General features: G+C 45.7%; 1 protein-coding gene across 1 annotated transcript; it reads left to right on the forward strand.

Annotated features, from left to right (window-relative positions):
- The first annotated feature begins 120 nt into the window (after positions 1–120).
- Positions 121–18653, forward strand: LOC146341906 (vomeronasal type-2 receptor 26-like). Its single transcript, XM_084807747.1, has 5 exons — positions 121–296; positions 12901–13195; positions 15752–16606; positions 17319–17546; positions 18645–18653. The coding sequence occupies exons 1-5, from the start codon at positions 121–123 to the stop codon at positions 18651–18653; spliced, it is 1563 nt and encodes a 520-aa protein (XP_084663873.1).
- The last annotated feature ends 527 nt before the right edge of the window (positions 18654–19180 follow it).

Raw genomic sequence — 19180 nt, forward strand, 5'->3', positions numbered from 1 at the left:
TTTAATCACAAAATGCGGTAGAGAATACATAAATAGGGGAATCTGTGTATAGAGGGAAGATTTGTACTTTTATCCGGGCTTATGTTTTTACTGGTCTGGCTAATGGGCCTGTTTCCTCACATGGCGTGTAAAGCTCACTTGATTAAATGTAGGGTTCAAAAGCTGCACCCTCCACTTCACCAGTATCATCAGAAGGGAGATCTCATCATTGGCGCCATTGTTTCTCAGGCTGGCATTGTCTCCACTTCAATCACGTTCACCGAAGAAGCCCCGCCGGCACTGCCCGAGGACCTTGTGTAAGGAAGGGCTTGATTTTTCCCTTTGCTATTATTGAAATGTATTTTTGGTGCTAGAATGAGCGGCAGCCTTGATTGGCTTAAAGTTTAAGCTGCAGCAAAAAGAATGCAATGAAAGGATGCAGTCTTATGTAGGCTTTCCTGTAAGCAAGCCCTGTTGAACGCAATGGGACGCGTTCTAAAGAGACATGCAGAGGTTAATGAGGGCAGGGCTGGCATTAGCAGTGAGCCCTTAGGGCAGCTGCCAAGGGCCCAGGTCCTCAAGAAAGCCCACTGCTGCCTGGCCAGTGGCCACATTCTCAGGCCTGCCACTAGCCCCTCCACAGCTCTGTGAGAAGGGGTGCCAGGACCTAGCTGAGGGAAGCTCCCCTCCAAGACACTGTTGTCCCTTGCTGATGTCATCTGCAGGTGCTGGAAAGCTGAGCTCCAGTAGGGGATTCAGGAAGAGGCGGCTGGGGGTGGAGGGGGAGGCATGGCCACCAGCAGCCTGGAGGCTTCCAAATGCTGCTGGCCAGCTGGGAGAGGGTTGGAGGAGGCAAGGGGGGGGGGGGCTGGAGAGTGGCTACAGCTCTTTTCTTTGGGGGACACAAGCCCCCCCCCCTTGAGCTGGGAGTGGGTGATTGACAGAATGGGATGTAAAATGATCCCTGGAAGGGACAGTGGGACCTGCCAGGTGCCTCTTCTTCATCCTCCTCCTTTGGGAGCTTTCAGGACTAAGAGCTTTGCTACATGAGGCATTTATTGGGCACTTGTGATTCCTTACTGAAGGTTGTTTATGGGTTCATAGAATCATAGAATAGTAGGGTTGGAAGGGGCCTACAAGGCCATCGAGTCCAACCCCCTGCTCAGTGCAGTAATCCAAGTCAGAGCATCCCTGACAAATGGCTGTCCAGCCTCGTCTTGAAGGCCTCCAGTGTGGGAGAGTCCACCACCTCCCCAGGTAATTGGTTCCATTGTCGTATTGCTCTAACAGTCAGGAAGTTGTTCCTGATGTTCAGCCGGAATCTGGCTTCCTGTAACTTGAGCCCATTATTCCGTGTCCTGCACTCTGGGATGATCAAGAAGAGATCCTGGCCGTCCTCTCTGTGACAACCTTTCAAGTACTTGAAGAGTGCTATCATATCTCCCCTCAGTCTTCTCTTCTCAAGGCTAAACATGCCCAGTTCTTTCAGTCTCTCTTCATAGGGCTTTGTTTCCAGTCCCCTGATCATCTTTGTTGCCTTCCTCTGAACCCTCTCCAGTTTGTCTGCATCCTTCTTAAAGTGTGGTGCCCAGAACTGGACACAGTACTCCAGATGAGGCCTAACCAGTGCTGAGTAGAGGGGAACTAGTACTTCCCGGGATTTGGAAGCTATGCTTCTATTAATGCAGCCCAAAAGAGCATTGGCCTTTTTTGCAGCCACATCACATTGTTGGCTCATATTCAGCTTGTGATCGACAACCATTCCAAGATCCTTCTCGCTTGTAGTGTGGTTGAGCCACGTATCCCCCATCTTGTAACTGTGCATTTGGTTTCTTTTTCCTAGGTGCAGAACTTGGCATTTGTCCCTATTAAATGTCATTCTGTTGTTTTCTGCCCAGCGCTCCAGTCTATCCAGATCACTTTGAATTTTGTTTCTGTCTTCCAAAGTATTAGCTATCCCGCCCAGTTTTGTGTCATCTGCAAATTTGATCAGCATTCCCTGCACCTCCTCCTCCAAGTCATTAATAAAAATGTTGAAGAGCACTGGGCCCAGAACTGAGCCCTGCGGTACCCCACTCGTTACCTCTCCCCAGTTTGAGAAGGTCCCATTGATAAGCACTCTTTGAGTCCGATTCTGTAGCCAACTGTGGATCCACCGGATCGTTGTTTCATCTAGCCCACTTTGAGCTAGTTTGCTCATCAGGATATCATGGGGCACTTTGTCAAAAGCTTTGCTGAAGTCGAGGTATATGAGGTCTACAGCATTCCCATGGTCTACAAGGGAGGTTACTTGATCAAAAAATGAGATCAGATTTGTCTGGCAGGACTTGTTTTTGACAAATCCATGTTGGCTTAGAGTAATCAGGGCATTGTTGTCAAGGTGCTTCCAGATGGATTGCTTTATGATCTGCTCCAGAATTTTCCCAGGGATTGATGTCAGACTGACTGGTCTGTAGTTCCCAGGCTCCTCCTTTTTACCCTTTTTGAAGATCGGGACAACGTTAGCCCTCCTCCAGTCATCTGGCACTTCCCCCGTCCTCCATGATTTCTCAAAGAGAATAGACAGCGGTTCTGAGAGTTCTTCTGCCAGTTCCTTTATGACTCTAGGGTGCAGTTCATCTGGCCCTGGAGATTTGAACTCATTCAAAGTAATGAGGTGTTCCTTGACCATATGCCTGTTGATCTCAAGCTGCAATCCTGCCCCTTCAGCCTGTACTTCGCCTTTGCCAGGGGGCAAAGTCTTCTTTTGGGAGAAGACTGAGCCAAAGTAGGAATTGAGCACCTCTGCCTTTTCTTTGTCATCTGTTATCGTTTTGCCATCCTTATTTAATAGCTGAACCACCATTTCTTTCCTCTGCCTTTTACTATGCACGTAGCTGAAGAAAGACTTTTTGTTGTTTTTAACATCCCTTGCTAACCTCAGCTCATTCTCAGCTTTAGCCTTCCTGACGCCATCCCTGCAATTCTGTGCTATCTGCCTGTACTCTTCCTTTGTTACTTGGCTTTCTTTCCACTTCCTATATGTGTCCTTTTTTGTTTTCAGGTCATCCCTAAGCTTTTTGTGAAGCCACATTGGCTTATTCTTTTGTCTTCCACCTTTTCTTCTTGTTGGAATTGCTTGTGATTGTGCCTTGAGAATTTCCGTTTTTAAAAGCTCCCACCCATCTTGGACTCCTTTTCTTGCTAGCATCGCTTGCCATGGGACCTTACTTATCATTGTTCTGAGTTTATGAAAATCAGCTTTCCTAAAATCCAGGGTACGCATTTGACTACACTCGGCTTTTGCTTCCCTTAGAACCAAGAACTCAAGTACAACATGGTTGCTTTCTCCCAGAGTTCCTGTAACTGCTACTTTATCCACTAAGTCATCTCTGTTGGTTAGGATCAAGTCAAGGATAGCCGATCCTCTAGTTCCTTCCTCTACTTTCTGTAGGAGGAAGTTATCCACCACACAAGTCAGGAATTTCCTGGAGGGGCCATGTTTTGCAGAATTTGTCTCCCAACAAATATCGGGGAAATTGAAGTCCCCCATTACTACTACATCATGCTCCCTTAAAACATTGGCTATTTGCTTTTCAAAAGTTTCATCCTTGTCTTCTCCTTAATTGGGTGGCCGGTAGTAGACTCCGACCACCAGGTTCCTTTTATTCTTTGCTCCATTTATTTCAACCCAGATGCTCTCGATGGGGCTATCAAGCTCCTCCTCCTGTATTTCTGTGCAGAGATATGTATTTTTCACATACAGTGCAACCCCACCTCCCTTTCTGTTCCTCCTGTTCTTTTTGAACAAGTTATATCCTTCAATTGCTGTATTCCAGTCATGAGAGTCATCCCACCAAGTCTCAGTTATACCTATCAGGTCATAATTTCCCTCTTGTATTAAGAGTTCAAGTTCGTTCTGTTTGTTTCCCATACTCTGGGCATTAGTATATAGACATCGAAGACCATGTGCTTCATAGTCTGGCTTTCTTCCTCCATGTGTCTGAAGACTATTATTGGGCGCTATCAGAACTGTTCTCTCCATTGCAGTGCATTAGATGGAGATCATGATCCTTCAGTTATCTAAGAAGGTTCATTAGATAACATCATGATCCTTCAGTTCCACATCTGTTTTTAAGAGAATGTTTTAAAGAGGGTTTTTTGTTTGTTTGTTTTGAGCAGGGAAAACATGGTATTATTTCTGAAAGCAAAAGAAAAAGCCGTTTCCTACATATATAATTGAAATATTCCACTATAGCACAGATTCACATAGGCTAGATCTACACTACTGCTGTATAGCAATATGGAAGTACACTGCTAACTGTTGGGGCACATTCTACATTCTATATACTGCTATTGTAGTGTTATTTCCTGCTTTGTATTTCACATTATCCAAAATACTGCGACAAATGTCATTGTGTGTCCTACGAGGTATAAATGCACAAGAGGGATATAGCGTTACCATGATGGGATGGTAATGATATTTATTTATTTATTTATTTATTATTAAATTTATTAATCGCCCATCTGGCTGGTCACCCAGCCACTCTGGGCGATGTACAACATACAATAAAACAGTTTAAAACAATAAAATTCTACAATAAAAACATTTTCTAAAATACCCTAACCTGCCCCAAATGCCTGCCTGAACAACCACGTTTTTAATGCACGACGGAAGCTCATTAAAGAGGGGGCATGACAGAGTTCCCTAGGGAGGGAGTTCCACAGAGTGGGGGCCACCACAGAAAAGGCCCTCTCCCTCGTCCCCACCAGTCTAGCTGTCCTGGCTGATGGGACAGAGAGAAGGCCATCCGAGGCTGATCTTGTTAAGCGGCCTGTCTGGTGCTGCTGGAGGCGCTCCTTAAGATAGGCTGGGCTGGAACCATATAGGGTTTTAAAGGTCAAAACCAACACCTTGAATTTGGCCTGGAAAACAACTGGTAACCAGTGCAACTCCTTCAGCACTGGAGTGATGTGATCTTGCCGGCAGCTGCCTTTAATCAGGCGAGCCGCCGCATTCTGTACCAGCTGCAGTTTCCGAACCGTCTTCAAGGGTAACCCCACATAGAGCGCATTACAGTAGTCTAAACGAGAGGAGACCAGATCATGTACTACCGATGGGAGCAGATGGTTGGGAAGGAAGGGGCGCAGCCGCCGTATCAGATGGAGTTGATACAGTGCTGTCCGGCTCACAGCTGACACCTGAGCCTCCATGGACAGCTGGGAGTCCAAAATGACCCCCAGGCTGCAGACCTGGTCTTTCAAGGGTAGCCGTACCCCATTCAACACCAGGTCAACATCCCCTAGCCTCCTCTTGTCTCCCACCAAAAGTACCTCGGTCTTGTCAGGGTTCAGCTTCAGCTTATTCCTCCCCATCCAGCCACTCACCGTCTCCAGACATTTGACAGGGATTCTACGGCCAACCTTGGTGAAGATTTGAATGAGAGGTAGAGCTGCGTGTCATCCACATATTGATGACACTGCACCCCAAACCTCCTGATGATAGCCCCCAGCGGCTTCACATAGATGTTAAATAGCATCGGGGAGAGGATGAAACCCTGTGGCACCCCACAAGTAAGTGGCCACGGGTCCAAAACCTCCTCTCCCAGTGTTACCCTCTGGTACCTGCCAGAGAGGAAGGACCGGAACCACCGCAATACAGTGTCTGCAATGCCCAACCCCTCCAGGTGGTCCAGGAGGATATCGTGGTCAACGGTATCAAAAGCCGCTGAGAGGTCGAGGAGAACAAGGAAGGAGCATTCGCCCCTATCCAGAGCCCTCCTCATATCATCTACCAAGGCGACCAAGGCCATTTCTGTCCCATGCCCAAGCCTGAAGCCTGACTGAAATGGGTCTAGATAATCAGTTTCTTCCAAGTGTGCCTTCAACTGCACCGCCACCACCCGCTCAATCACCTTGCCCAAAAATGGCAGATTTGAGACTGGGCGAAAGTTGTTCAGAACTTGAGGATCCAAGGAGGGCTTCTTTAAGAGCGGTCTTATCACTGCCTCCTTGAGGGCCGATGGCATCACTCCCTCCTCAAGGGAGGCGTTCACCACCACCCTGATCCCCTCACCCAGTCTCTCTCTGCAGCCCATAATGAGCCAAGATGGGCAAGGATCAAGTATGACACAAGGTGTAGAACTGGCCCTAGAGATTATGTAGTGGGAAAGCTCTTTGTATAGAGCTCGGATCTCAGTTCTGCAACAAAACTGAAAGCAGATACAGCAATAGGCAGCCTCGTGTAGAAGCGCTCATAATGCGGCTGAGCAAAGGAGCATCAGTGACTGAGGTTGCAATTCTGTGCTCATTTCCCTGCACAGAAGTCCTATTGAACACAACGGGGTTTGCTTCTGAGTAGACATGCACAGGATTCCACTGAGAAAATGAGGCAGCTCACACAAAAACACAGTACAACTGATGCAGCAACACAAATGTAAACTTTGGTTTCGGGCTTGATTAAATCAAATGTTTTTGTAATGAAGTGCCTGTCCAATACATAAAGCAACCAGTCCCATTTTATATTGATAAGAAAAGGAAGGGGCAGTGGCAAAGGGAGCTTAATGATGCTTTTTTGCCCAAGCTACCCCATCCCCACCCCTAAACAAAACCCTGGAGCCAGCCTAGAGTGAGGGAATGTCAGAAGAACATATATTTATGGATTTCCTCACATACTCCATTTGAATCCTTCATCTTAGCCACATGCTTCTGACTTCTCTCAGATTTTATACAGGACTTCTTATGAGCAGGACTCTCAGATAAAGATATGAAGATTATATTGACTCAGACAATTAGTCCATCTAGCCCAGTACAACCAACTAATAACAGTGGGAGCTCTCCTACAGGTCCCGTCCCCCCCAGCCAGTGCTACCCAAGATCCATTTGTAACTGAAGATCCTGGAGTGAAACCTAGGTGAGTCTGCAAACAAAGCAGGATTTCTACAAATAGTTAGAATTTAGTAGTTGTAACTTTCTGGGTACTTGGAAAAATGTACCTGTGAGGTTTGAATTTTAATTTTATACCCAGGATTCCCAAGTTGATCAGGCTGAGGGGTTTGGGATCTTTTGAGGTGGAGACAGGACACACACAACCAATGTAGGTGAAAGAAAAAGGAGATGTATTGACAATAAAGAATCAAACAACAGCTGAGCCTCCTCAGAGAGTTGCAAACTATCTGAGGCTTAAGAGGCAGTTCATCTCTTAGTTGCAGACTTAGTTACAAAAACTTCAAGGAACTGCATGCTCAGTCAAAACCTAGCAAGTACCTCAAGGAACTATATGCTCCTTGGTCACAACTTAGTTACCTAAACGTGGTGCGTTAAATGACTAAATATACAGTTAGTCTCTCGTTGTTAGGGATGGCAGAGAAATCCGCCACAGAATCCAATAAGGACGGATTCTTTGGAATCCGATCCCCTGGAGTCCATGGCAGAAAGGACTACTCCCCCCCCAGAAATCCTCCCCAGACGGACCCTACCTGCTGCTGGCCGGTCCGGGTCCGTCCGCTGCTGCCGTCCGTCCGCTGTCCCAGACTGCGGCCACAAATGGCGACCAGTGTAGGGGACGCCATTTGTGTCCCTTCTCTTTTCGGTGATAGGCTACGTAAATATTTACGTAGCCTATCACTGAAAAGAGCAGGGACGCAAATGGCATCCCCTACGCCAGACGCCATTTGTGGCTGCAGCCCGGCAGTGGACGGAAGTCCGCCTGAGGATGGGCCCGGCTGGCAGCTCCGCGGACTCACCACAGAGTGGAGCCAGCTGGGCAGGATTCCAGGTGGAGGGATGGTTCACCTCCCGCCACCCTGTGGACGCCTGGCCCAGAACGGTAAGTGGGTTTCATACACCCCTACTCATTGTTAAACAGCTTCCCTGCAGCCTAGCCCATGCCAGAGCTTGCTGACTGTGTGAGGGGCATACAGTTCCAGCCAGACTCAAGCCAGAACCTGCTGTCTGTCTGAAAACCTCCAAAACAGTGAGTATGACAGTGCAAGGATAACTGTGGCTTTTCCATGCCCTGGATGGTAAAATCCTCTTCCCTGAATTCTACCCAATACATACCCACCCCACGCCACCAAGCACATGGCCAGAGCACTTGACACGTGTCCTGTGGATCAAGGGTACTGTTGCATGTGCACATTCAATGATCCAGCTGCAACCACACCCCTCCTGAACACTGGCAGGCTCAGGTGTTTTATACCCTTTTTCCTTTGTTGGGGCCCATGGCATTAAAGAGGCGTTCAATACGTTCTATGTTGATCCAAGTTCCAAGATGGATGATTGTTTACTGACAGTCTGACACATCTTCCTGGTTCCCCAACACCTCTCAAAGTTGTAAAGTCTTGGCCCATCGCCATCTTTCATAAATGATACTTTGGCAATCTTCAGCTAGGGATGTACGAAAGTCACTTACCTTTTTGCGGCTTGGAGTCACGGTGGGGGGAAGCGCTCTGTCGCTCCCCCCGGAATCTTCCCTGGGGCGGCTCCAATCCGCAGCAGCTCCATGGAGCCGCCGGCAAGGGCCGTCCGCAGCTGGAGTTCCAGCTGCGGACAGGCTACTGCAGCCGCCATTTGCATCCTGCGAAGCTGCTGTGATAGGCTACGTAAGTATTTATGTAGCCTATCATGGCAAGCAAAAAAAAAAAAACAACAGCATACGCAAATGGCAGTGGCTACAGCAGCCGCCATTTGCATTCCCTATTTTTAGCTGTTTTAGCCTACGTAAATATTTACGTAGGCTATTAAGGTGGGAAAAAAGGGGAACGCAAATAGCGTAGTGGGTGCCATTTGCATTCTCCCCCCCCCATTTTAGCCTATGTAAATATTTATATAGGCTATTACGTCGGGGGGAAAGGAATGCAAATAGCACCCACTACGCTATTTGCATTCCCCTTTTTTTTGCCGTAATAGCCTACGTAAATATTTACATAGGCTAAAACGGCTAAAAATAGGGAACGCAAATGGCGGCCACCGTAGCCTCCGCCACTTGCATACACTGGTTTTGGGGGGTTTTGGCTTGCCATGATAGGCTACGTAAATACTTACGTAGCCTATCATGGCTGTGATGAAGAAGTGAATGGTGGCCACAGGGCGGCTGCCATTCGCAAGTCAGCGCAGACGGCAGCAGGTAAGTGCTCCGTTTCGCGCACCTTTCGTGGGTTGGGGGGGCGGGGGCTTTGTTCCGCCACAGATTTCAGGAGGCTGAATGCACTGGCATTCGGACTCACCGAGATCCGTGGCAGAATTCTCTGACATCCCTATCTTCAGCACGTATCAAGGCACCCCTATCAGGCCTTCCCGCAATAAAACCATCTACTCTCCATTCACACTCTCCCCCTGCCCTTTCCTGACCTGGGCTAGAATGTTTCCATCGATACAAAATGTTTTGGCTAAAAGGATTTACAGTTCAAGATCCTTTCAGAGTCACAGGCTGTCTTCACACCTTGTCTTTTTAGCAGGAGCGTTATTCTTTAATCACTGGTTTCCACGGGAGCTTTAGATGACGACGCTGCTCTCCTGTTGCTGTCTCACAACTTCCCCTCCTTCTTTCTGTGTTATCTGAGAATGGGGAAAACCCGACATTTTCTGTGCTTGTGATTGAAATTGCCATTCCCTCCCTGTGTATTTCCCCTTTAGTGCTTTGTCCTGCTTCGTGTGGGCGTGTGCTGGGGGTGTTGCTGGGTGGTCTCGAGTAGCATTGTCATAACAACAAATCGGTGGGTGGAGGCAGGTCACTGACCCACCTTTGGGTGACTGTTTCCGCCTCTTTCCCATTCCACTACAGGCACTGCACGTGCATCACCGCTTACTTCAGAGCTGCACTGAATAGGTACTCCCCACCCCACCCCGCCCGGGTTCAGCAATGGCTGAGATGGTGGTGATGGCTGCTGCTGTGCCTCCTCTTCCAAACAACCGCAATGGCAGGGGCATCTCCTAGCAATTCCAGGAAACCCTCCACCTGCTGGAAATCTGGGGTGAGAGCAAAATTCAGGAGCAGCTGCGGAGCAGCCACCGGGGGTGGGGGGGAGAGAAAGCCAGCCACTATCTCCTTTCCTAGCCCACCTTTCAGGGTTGTTGGTAGGCCAGAATACGGGGGAAACAGCAACAACACTGCAGCACCAGCATGGGGTGGGGGGAAGCCAGCCACTATCTCTTCAGCTAGCCCACCCTACAGGGCTGTTGGTAAGACAGAATATGGGGGAAGAGCAACACCAGCTCGGGGGGGGGGGCAGCCACTATCTCTTCTGCTAGCCCACCTTACAGGGTTGTTGGGTAGCCAGAATTAGGATGGAGAGCAAAAACAGGGAGGGCACTTGATGGGAAGCCAGAATATGGGGGAAGAGCAACAACAGCACGGTGGGGGGGGGCTCTTCTTCTAGCCCACTTTACAGGGTTGTTGGGTAACCAGAAATGGGGGGGAGCAACAACAGTGCATGGGGAGGGGGGAAGCAAGCCAGTAGATGGGAAGCCAGAATATGAGGGAAGAGCACCCACTGCTGATGACAGATAAGGAGGGGATACAGGAAGGCAGGAAGGAAGGCAGGAAGGAGGGACGGGCGGAGTATGAATCATGTTACAGGAACCAATGATCAGGGTGGGGGGCAGCAGCCACCTTCTGTCCTGATTTTTCCATGCAGCCCTGCCCAGCCATGAAAAGGAATACAGTGGAGGGAAGAACTATGAGAGATGCCTGTATACAGGGCCAATCTAAGGGCATCTCTACACCAGCCGAAATCCTGCATTTAAAACGGGGCTTTCTGTTTCCATTTTAAATGCAGGATCACAATGAGTCCCTTTTTCACCCGCTTCCTTTCCCGCCTCCCCTTTTCCCCTCCTTCTCCCCATATCTGAGTCTTCCATTATCTTTCATTGATCTTGCTCCTCTTCTTGGCGCTTTTCCTCTATTCACAGAGGAAACTCAAGCAGAACACAGCAGGGTAATTTGATAGCTCATTATCTGCGATCTATTTAAAAATGGAAGAAAGGGCATTTAGTGCAGGAGATGCCCTGGACGGACACAGCATCATGTAAATAGCCCGCAAACTTCCGTGATGGAGCAATCTCAATTGCAGGACAAAAGCTCCATGTGAAGAAAGCGCCAAACCCAGAAAGGATCAGGAATCAAAAGGAACAGTTTGTAGTGGAATAAAATGCCAGGGGTGAAGACAGCCACAGTGATACAGGCCAATTCCATGAATTAGAAAGAAGGCAGAAGGGACAGATAGTAAGCTTTTAGAAAGGAACTTAGTAAGAGGCAATCTTTATTGATACTAAGAAACCTTGATTAGGTGAATGAAAGAGTATAAATGAAATAATATGTAAAACAGTATTGAGGAAAGGAATTCAAAGAGTTAAGGTATACAGCATTTTGAGTCCAGTTTTTCTGCACACATGTCCATAATGTGTCAAACCCCACCATAATCACCCTAGGAAATCTGATGTGTCCATGTTGATATTATGAAGCTCATCTATCAAGTAATGTGCCAGGACCTTAAAAGCCTTTCTTTATAAAAGTCGTTTACGCTGATGTTTTCGTGTTTGCAAAGATTAGCAAGATTTCTCTTCTTCATGATTCTCCACCACACTTCTGTCAGATATTTCTGTGATTTAGCTTCAAATATAGTGCTGTTTATTTATTTCATCTGATACTGTAGGTATCTTTTAGTTTATGAGTTTCATTGCCACCTTCATGCATTCCTCATACTTGATATTAAAACAGACTACTTCTACCTTGTTCTCTTCAGTTTCAGTTTCTTGTAGAACTTTTTGTCCCCACTGAAAGTATGTTAGTAAGATAGTTGGTGGGAAAGGTCTGTGTAGACTAAGTATGGCTATGAATATATATATACAAGAGTGATTGCATTAAATAGCCTTCAGGAGATGTTAACATACAGTCTATGACTTCATGATAGTAAACATGCTTTAAAATATACCTTACCCAGAAAAGTATAGGGAGTGTTGTTTTCTGAAAATGAACACTAATATGATTTGTCTTGGGCCACATCTACAATGGGACCACTTTGCCCCCCCATCCCGTCGCAAATGCGCAGCAATGCGGCTTTGAGTCACCATGCTCTGTGATACACTCGCGATGTACTGCGTGCTTCCCTAAGAGACTCACTGTGCCCCTTTTTTTTTTGCCATTACTGAAATGCACAGCTGTGTAGTCCCATGAGTGTGGGGGTGCGAAACTTCAGTGGCTGTTTTATATTTGAGGGGCTCTGCTGTGTCTTTCTGACCCTGTTTTAGGTAAAAACTGGGTATTCTGTGCTCCTTCATTTTCGCACCATCAGTTTGTCAGCTCCCCAGCCTGAGACTGTCGCGATGGTTTGCACTCACAAGTGTGAGTACTACGTGCCTATCCATAGCTCTGAAATGGTGGCCAGAGCGATGTTGTTCCTCCCCCAAGACCTTGGGTACTGAGTCCAAAAGCAATCATTGAGAAGATACGAAGCTGCAAAAATGTGCAAAGGTGTGATTAAATAAATGATTATGTCCTTCTGTGCCTCTGTAACTGCACAGCTGCAAAGGGATGGGGGAGCAAAGGGGCATCACAGAGTGATGCAGGCACTACACACGCCTATAACATGCCCACTGTAAGATGTGAAGTCAGCTTGGGGAAGGAACAGACGGCCCGCAACTGAGGGGGAACCCGCAGCAAACCCCCCAAATTGCAGTAAAACAACTCCGCTTTTTCTGGGCAAAAACCACAGATGGCTGCGAAGTCACGACTGTGCCATCTATCATGAGGGACCTCGACTCGCAGCTGCCACGCAGTAAAAGCCAGGTGTAGATGGGGCCTTTGTCATGTTTGTGTAGGCCACATTAGGCTAAAGAGTGCTTCAAGGAATAATAACAACAACAACATACATAGAACGCAGTGATAATAATTTAACTAAGAGTGGAATGCCCTTCTGATGCTGAATGCAATTCTCATTGTAGTGTAGTGCCTAAGAATTACCAGCACATCCTGGCTTTGGCGTTTGCAGTTAAGGAGATCAATGAAAACCCTCAAATCTTACCCAATCTCACCTTGGGCTTCAGCATCTATGATAGCTATGACAATGCAAGGAGGACCTATCATGCCACTATGCTACTTCTATCTGCACTGGAAATACTTATCCCCAACTATATATATGATGTCCACAATAATCTAATAGCCGTCATCTTCGGTGAACTGGACTCTGAAATCTCCCTTCATGTGGCAACTATCTTGGATATCTATAAGATTCCACAGGTGAGACACATGCGTGTCTGTGCATGCATGCACGTGTGAGTAGTATGGGAACTGGACAATTGATTTCTCACTTTCTTGGTCCTTCCCGATAGCTAACAATGCATGCACCTGTTAAACCTTCAGGGCTGAAACACCAAGTTTTCAGTTTGGGGTTCTTCTGGGCTTATTTATTTCTTTGACTTGTACCCTGCCTGTCTCCCAGAAATAAGACTCAAGCCTTAGCACTGTCTGTGGAAGCACAGGTGGCACTGGTGGCCAAGAGTTCCTTTTATTAGCTTAGGTTGGTAGAACAACTGCAACCCCACCTAGAGAAAGCAGACCTACCCCCAGTTGGGCATGCACTAGTTACATCTAGACTAGACCACCATAATGTACTCTATGTGGGGCTGCCTCTGCATACAACTCAGAAACATCAACTAGTACAGAATATGGCTGCTTGGGTGCTTGATGGGAATAGGTGGTCTGAAATATGACACTGCTTCTGTACCAGTTACATTAGTTACCAGTGCATTTCCTGGTCCAATTCAAAGTGCTAGTTTTTACTTAAATAATTTGAGATAATGTTTGTTATCTGATGGGGAAGGTAATGGCAAACCACCCCACTATACAGTCTGCCAGAAAAACAGCAAGGAAAATGGCATCCCTCTAGGGGTCAGTAATGACTCGGTCCTTGCACAGGAGGAACCTTTCCTTTGTTCCTTGTTATCTGAAGGACCTCCTGTGCCTGTATGAACTTGCCCATTCCTTGACATTGATATCGGAGGGCATGATTTAAGATCTTTTAGACTGGCAGGCCTTCTCACTTAGTGGTCCATGCTCTATGGAATTCAAAGGGATGTACAGTTGGCCCCTCATTATTGCTATTCAAAGAGGCTTTAAAGAACAGATTCACATGGCTTTTAACTGAGGTGCTTTTATTGGGTGTGCTGCTATTTTCTTGCTGTGGGTTTAAAAATTGTTCTATACTGGCTGAACTATATTTTGAACAATTTCCAAAGGATATCTGCAAGGTAACTTGAAGATGAACAGTTTATTATAGTACAAGCTAGTTTCATGGAAAGCATTGTTGTTGTTGTTTTTTCTGCATGTTGGAATTTTAGAGGTTTAAATATGATGTTATATTATTATAATTTTATGTTGTTTTTTATCACCTGGGATGGACTTTGTCCCAAAAGGCAGCTTCTAAATATTTTTAAATGAAAATCACATTAACTTAATGCTCATATAGTGTTACACCTAAAGAGAGAGCGTGCTTTGAGCCAAACTGCCCCCAGTGCACTTTCCCCCTCAGAGATAAACCGACAGCCACTATTCTCAGGGCTCCCTATCTGTAACCTGGGAGTGATAACATTCACTTACCTTACAGGGTTGTTGTAAAAATGGCTGGCATATTGACCTGGTTCTCACACAACACAGCAGGTTCATTGTGGATTTTATTTTATGTATTTATTCATTTCATTTCTATACCACCCAATAGGTGAAGCTTTCTGGGTGGTTCTGGACCATGGATTATGAGACATGGTGTGTGCCAGGTGTGTGCAGCTGCCATTATGAAAATGCAACCCATTATTGGGGCAATAGGATGACACAGGAGGTTGCACTGTGTCATCCAAACCTGGCAATCAGGGGTTATTCAAGGGCTAAATAACCCTCGCTTAATCTTAAGTTAGTTGTGTGAGGTTTGTTTACCCCTTGAATAACCAACACTGGCCAGTTTTGGATGACATGTTCATGGTGGCCACACATGGCTGGCATGCGCCACAGCTCATCGTGGGTTAAATAACCCACGATGAGCCTGCCATGTCATGCGAACCAGCCCAATGTATGTGAATTGTTATGAACAGTTGGGACTACTATATAAATGCTGCTGCTGTTGTTTAACCCTGTGCAGTGTAATCCTCTGATGGAATGTCTAGAGTTCAACACTTTTTGTCCCTGAGGCATTATGGTGTGTGTGTGTGCGGGGGGGGGGGGCGTTCTGAGGAGGCTGTGAGGAGAAAGAGAAAGAGAGAGTTCATTAGGAGAGGTTCTCAGGAAACTGTGAAGAGGGAAAGACAGAGAGAAAAGAAGAGGCCCAGGAAAGTGCTTCAGCATTCAGCCTTTCCCCTTATTACCCACCAATAACAACTCCATAACCAACTGTCAGTAACTGAAGCCCACAGTTGCCTCTGGGTCCTGAATTGCACAACTACAGACAGGTTTTAAGGAATAACTTGCATTTGTGGCCTGTATAACTATTGGACTCCCTTCTCTCCCTGCTATTGTTTAGAGACTTGCTTTAAATTGTTTCATTTGGATGTTCTTTTGGGTGTTCTCCCTATTAAATAAATCCTAGTTCTTGATTTACAAGTTGCCCCCACATCCCTTTTCAGGGAACAGAGGTCCTCGTGGACTGGGTGCACCACATGCCTTTGGGGGGTCAGCATTTTCCCCCTTCACACATCCCTATCACTGTGTAAACCCAGGTGCCATGATTTCCACCACCCCACAGGGGTGCTGGTAGGGAAAGTGGGGTTGCAGTTATTATCTTTCTCCCCTTCTCCAATCTCTCTTTAGCTCATATATGGCCCTGCTCCAGACATGAATGATAAAGCACCAGGCCTTTCCTTCTACCAGATGGCCCCTCAGGAAGCCCTTCAGAATGAGGGGATTCTCTCTTTGCTTCTGCATTTCAGGTGGACATGGATTGGGATTCTTATTATGGATGATGACAATGGAGAAAGATTTGTACAAACGGTGTTTCCAAAGTTTTCTCAGAGTGGTGTCTGCTTTGCCTTCATAGAAAGAATCCCCGAATTCAGTTCTATTAGTACATTTCTTGATATGGTGGAACAAGGGGTGGAAATACATGGCAAAGTCAAGGACAGCAAAGCCAACGTAGTGGTGATCTATGGAGAATCTCATTCCATGGTGTACTTGAGATGGTTGCCATATCTCTCAGAACGAAAACATGTGAGGAACAGTGGTAAAGTGTGGGTAATGACAGCCCAGATGGAGCTCACTTCAGCGGTCTATCAAAGGAATTGGGATACACAAATAATTCACGGTGCTCTGTCCTTCACAATGCACTCCAATGACCTACCAGGTTTCAAGCCATATGTTGAGAGCAGAAACCCGTCCAGCACAGAAGGTGATGGTTTTATCAGGGACTTCTGGAAGCATGCATTTGGCTGTGTATTCCCAAGCACAGTTTTGGGTGAAGTAGCAGGAAATCTCTGCACAGGGGAGGAGAAGCTGGAGAGCCTTCCTGGGCCTTTTTTTGAAATGAGTATGACTGGCCACAGCTACAGCATCTACAACACTGTCTATGCTGTAGCCCATGCTTTACATGCCTTCTCCTCATCTAAACTCATACACACAGCAGTGATGGATGGAGACAGACTGAACCTTCAGAATCAACAGCTGTGGCAGGTAAAGGGCTTAACACCATCATGTGGAAATGTACCATCTCCTGGGTGTCAGAACAATCCCCATATATAGCAAACTGTCTCCCAAACACTTCCTGCACTCACATTTTCCTTTTGCTGGGAATATTGTAACCTCCTCTGCAAGTTACTGGGAGGGGGCAGCATTGCAGTTAATTCATCCATGGGAATTTTGACCAGAGCTAGCCTTAGGATCTCTATAGCCTACAGTGTGGTTTCCTGTGATTTCTTCCTTTTGCTCCTCCCCTTCCTCCCCCTTCTCTGACTTCCACCATTGGTCCTCTCTCACTGAACAAACCCTTTTGAAACTCTATGCTGTACCTGCATTGTATATGTAAGAAGATTTGTGAATGAAACAAATCATTTCCTTCCTTCACTGAAGAAGGGTGTGGTCTCCTTTTATTATTCTAAGATAGCCTGTGTGCATGTGGAACTTGTAAACGCTCATTTCGTTTTGCCATTTTTTCTCTGCTAATTGCATTTCTAACAGGAGGCATCATTAATAAATAATCCCATCACCTCTCCCCACCAGTGTGAAATGTTCATCTTAGTCCATATTTCAATCAGCCTCCCCTTGTTGATTTGTGAACCTCCTATGTGAGAACTGTGGACACTTTAGCCTGAAAAGAGAATTGTGTACATTATAGTCTGAAAAATGCAATTGCAGCCTTTTCTAAACTCTTTCCTTTTCCTTCTAGCTCCATCACTTTCTGAAAAGAGTCTCATTCAACAACAGTGCTGGGGACAAGATTTCCTTTGACCAGAATGGGAATATAATAGCTGGATTTGATATTAGCAACTGGATTGTTTCTGCAAACCAATCCTTTCATCGTGTGAATGTTGGGAGGGTGGAACCGCAGGCTCCCTCAGGCCAAGCATTTACCATCAATGAGAATGTCATAACGTGGCAGAGCTGGTTTAACCAGGTAAAATCCAGTTATTGGCACTTTGGAAAGATGTGCGCCATAACCCTATTCATGTTTACTGAGAAGCAAAGCCCATTTTATTTACTGTGGTTTACTCCCCAGCACATGTATATAGGATTGCAGCCTTAGTTTTCAGTGAACACTGACTCTCACTACTGATACATAAAATTAATTTCATTGGACAATGATGAACTCTGATAAAATCATGATTTGATAGAAAGAAGTGTCATGTATAAATTGATGAAACAAAAGAGGCTCCTCAAGTTTCTGTCTGAGTTGCTGGGCACTTGATTAATTGAAAAACAGTTGGAGGAAATTCAATTTCAATGTTATTATACCACTATTGCTTTGAGTACCATATATATATAAAATCACCACTGGTGTTCTTTAACATTCAACCAAACTCCATCCATTCAATCAAACATGATGTCAAATTAAATGTGTGGCCACTTCTCAAGTGTGTCTTTTCCCACATCCACTCATAATTTCTAGTTGTAACAGATGTATGAACTACTTTGGTGTCATTGCATGACTGTTTCCTTGACTGTTTCATGTGGACTTGCAATGCTGTGGTGAAGATGCAAGAAAACGTGCAATGCGATGTCACATCATGCATTTGCTTCTGTGAGACATTATCAAGAAATGTGGGGAATAGTTGTGGCTTGACAATATCCAAATTCCAGTTTCAGGAACAATTCATTATTATACAAGAATCATATCAAATGTCTAAAATGAGAATGTGGAAATGCAGACCCACTGAATACAATAACTATAAATTAAAATATGTAAGTGTTATTCTCCATAAAATAGATTTGGAATTTGTATAGGGTCTATTATCAGCTACTAGATTAACCACAGCCTCTCAATGGAAGAAAATAAAGTGTTGAAGGAAATAGCGAATGGACTCTCGGAACCTCTGTCTATCAGCTTTGAGAAAACCTGGAGGAAGGATGAACTACTAGAGGACTGGGGGAGGGCTAATGTTGCCCCTATCTTCAGAAAGGTCAAAAAGGAAGATCTATAGAATTATAGACCAGTTACTCTGACATCAGTACTTAGGAAGATTCTAGAACAGATTATAAAGCTCTCGATCTGTAGTCACCTTGACACTAATACAGTGATCACTACAAACCCGCATGGATTTGTCAAGAACAAGTCCTACCAGACTAATTTTAGTTCATTTTTTGATTGGGTAACTTCCTTAATAGATCATGGAAATGCTGTGGACATAATATTTCTTGACTTCAGCAAGGCATTTGACAAAGAAGCCCATGATATCCTGACTGGCAAGCTAGTTAAGTATGGCTTGAATGGCATTAAAGTGGATTCCTGCACTGAGCAAGAGCTTGGACCCAGTGGTCTAAATGGCCCCTTCCAGGTCTATAATCTATGAAATGGATAACCCCATATGGGAAGCAAAGCTGGTAATCGGTGTATAGAGAACAGGTCAATTTCTATAAGGCAATCATCATCATCAGTAACAACAACAGATGTAATGCAGCACCATATCTATTATGGTAATAAAGGATAGTATAACAGTTTGTAGCATTGAGCCCATACATCATTTTAGTAAATTATGCGAAGTCCTAGAATCGTATGGATTCCAAGATCATTATTCTGAACATTATTATTAT

This window comes from Heloderma suspectum, chromosome 6 (genome assembly GCF_057233095.1).
Source record: "Heloderma suspectum isolate Gila_16-S chromosome 6, 16-S_ref, whole genome shotgun sequence".
Lineage (NCBI taxonomy): Eukaryota > Metazoa > Chordata > Lepidosauria > Squamata > Helodermatidae > Heloderma > Heloderma suspectum.

Bases quoted from the DNA above. Each gene is read 5' to 3' on its own strand.
- LOC146341906 (XM_084807747.1), top strand. From the start codon at position 121: ATGGCGTGTAAAGCTCACTTGATTAAATGTAGGGTTCAAAAGCTGCAC. The intron at 13,196-15,751 runs GTGAGACACATG...ATCTCTCTTTAG, and splicing joins ATATCTATAAGATTCCACAG to CTCATATATGGCCCTGCTCC. The intron at 16,607-17,318 runs GTAAAGGGCTTA...TTTTCCTTCTAG, and splicing joins AGAATCAACAGCTGTGGCAG to CTCCATCACTTTCTGAAAAG.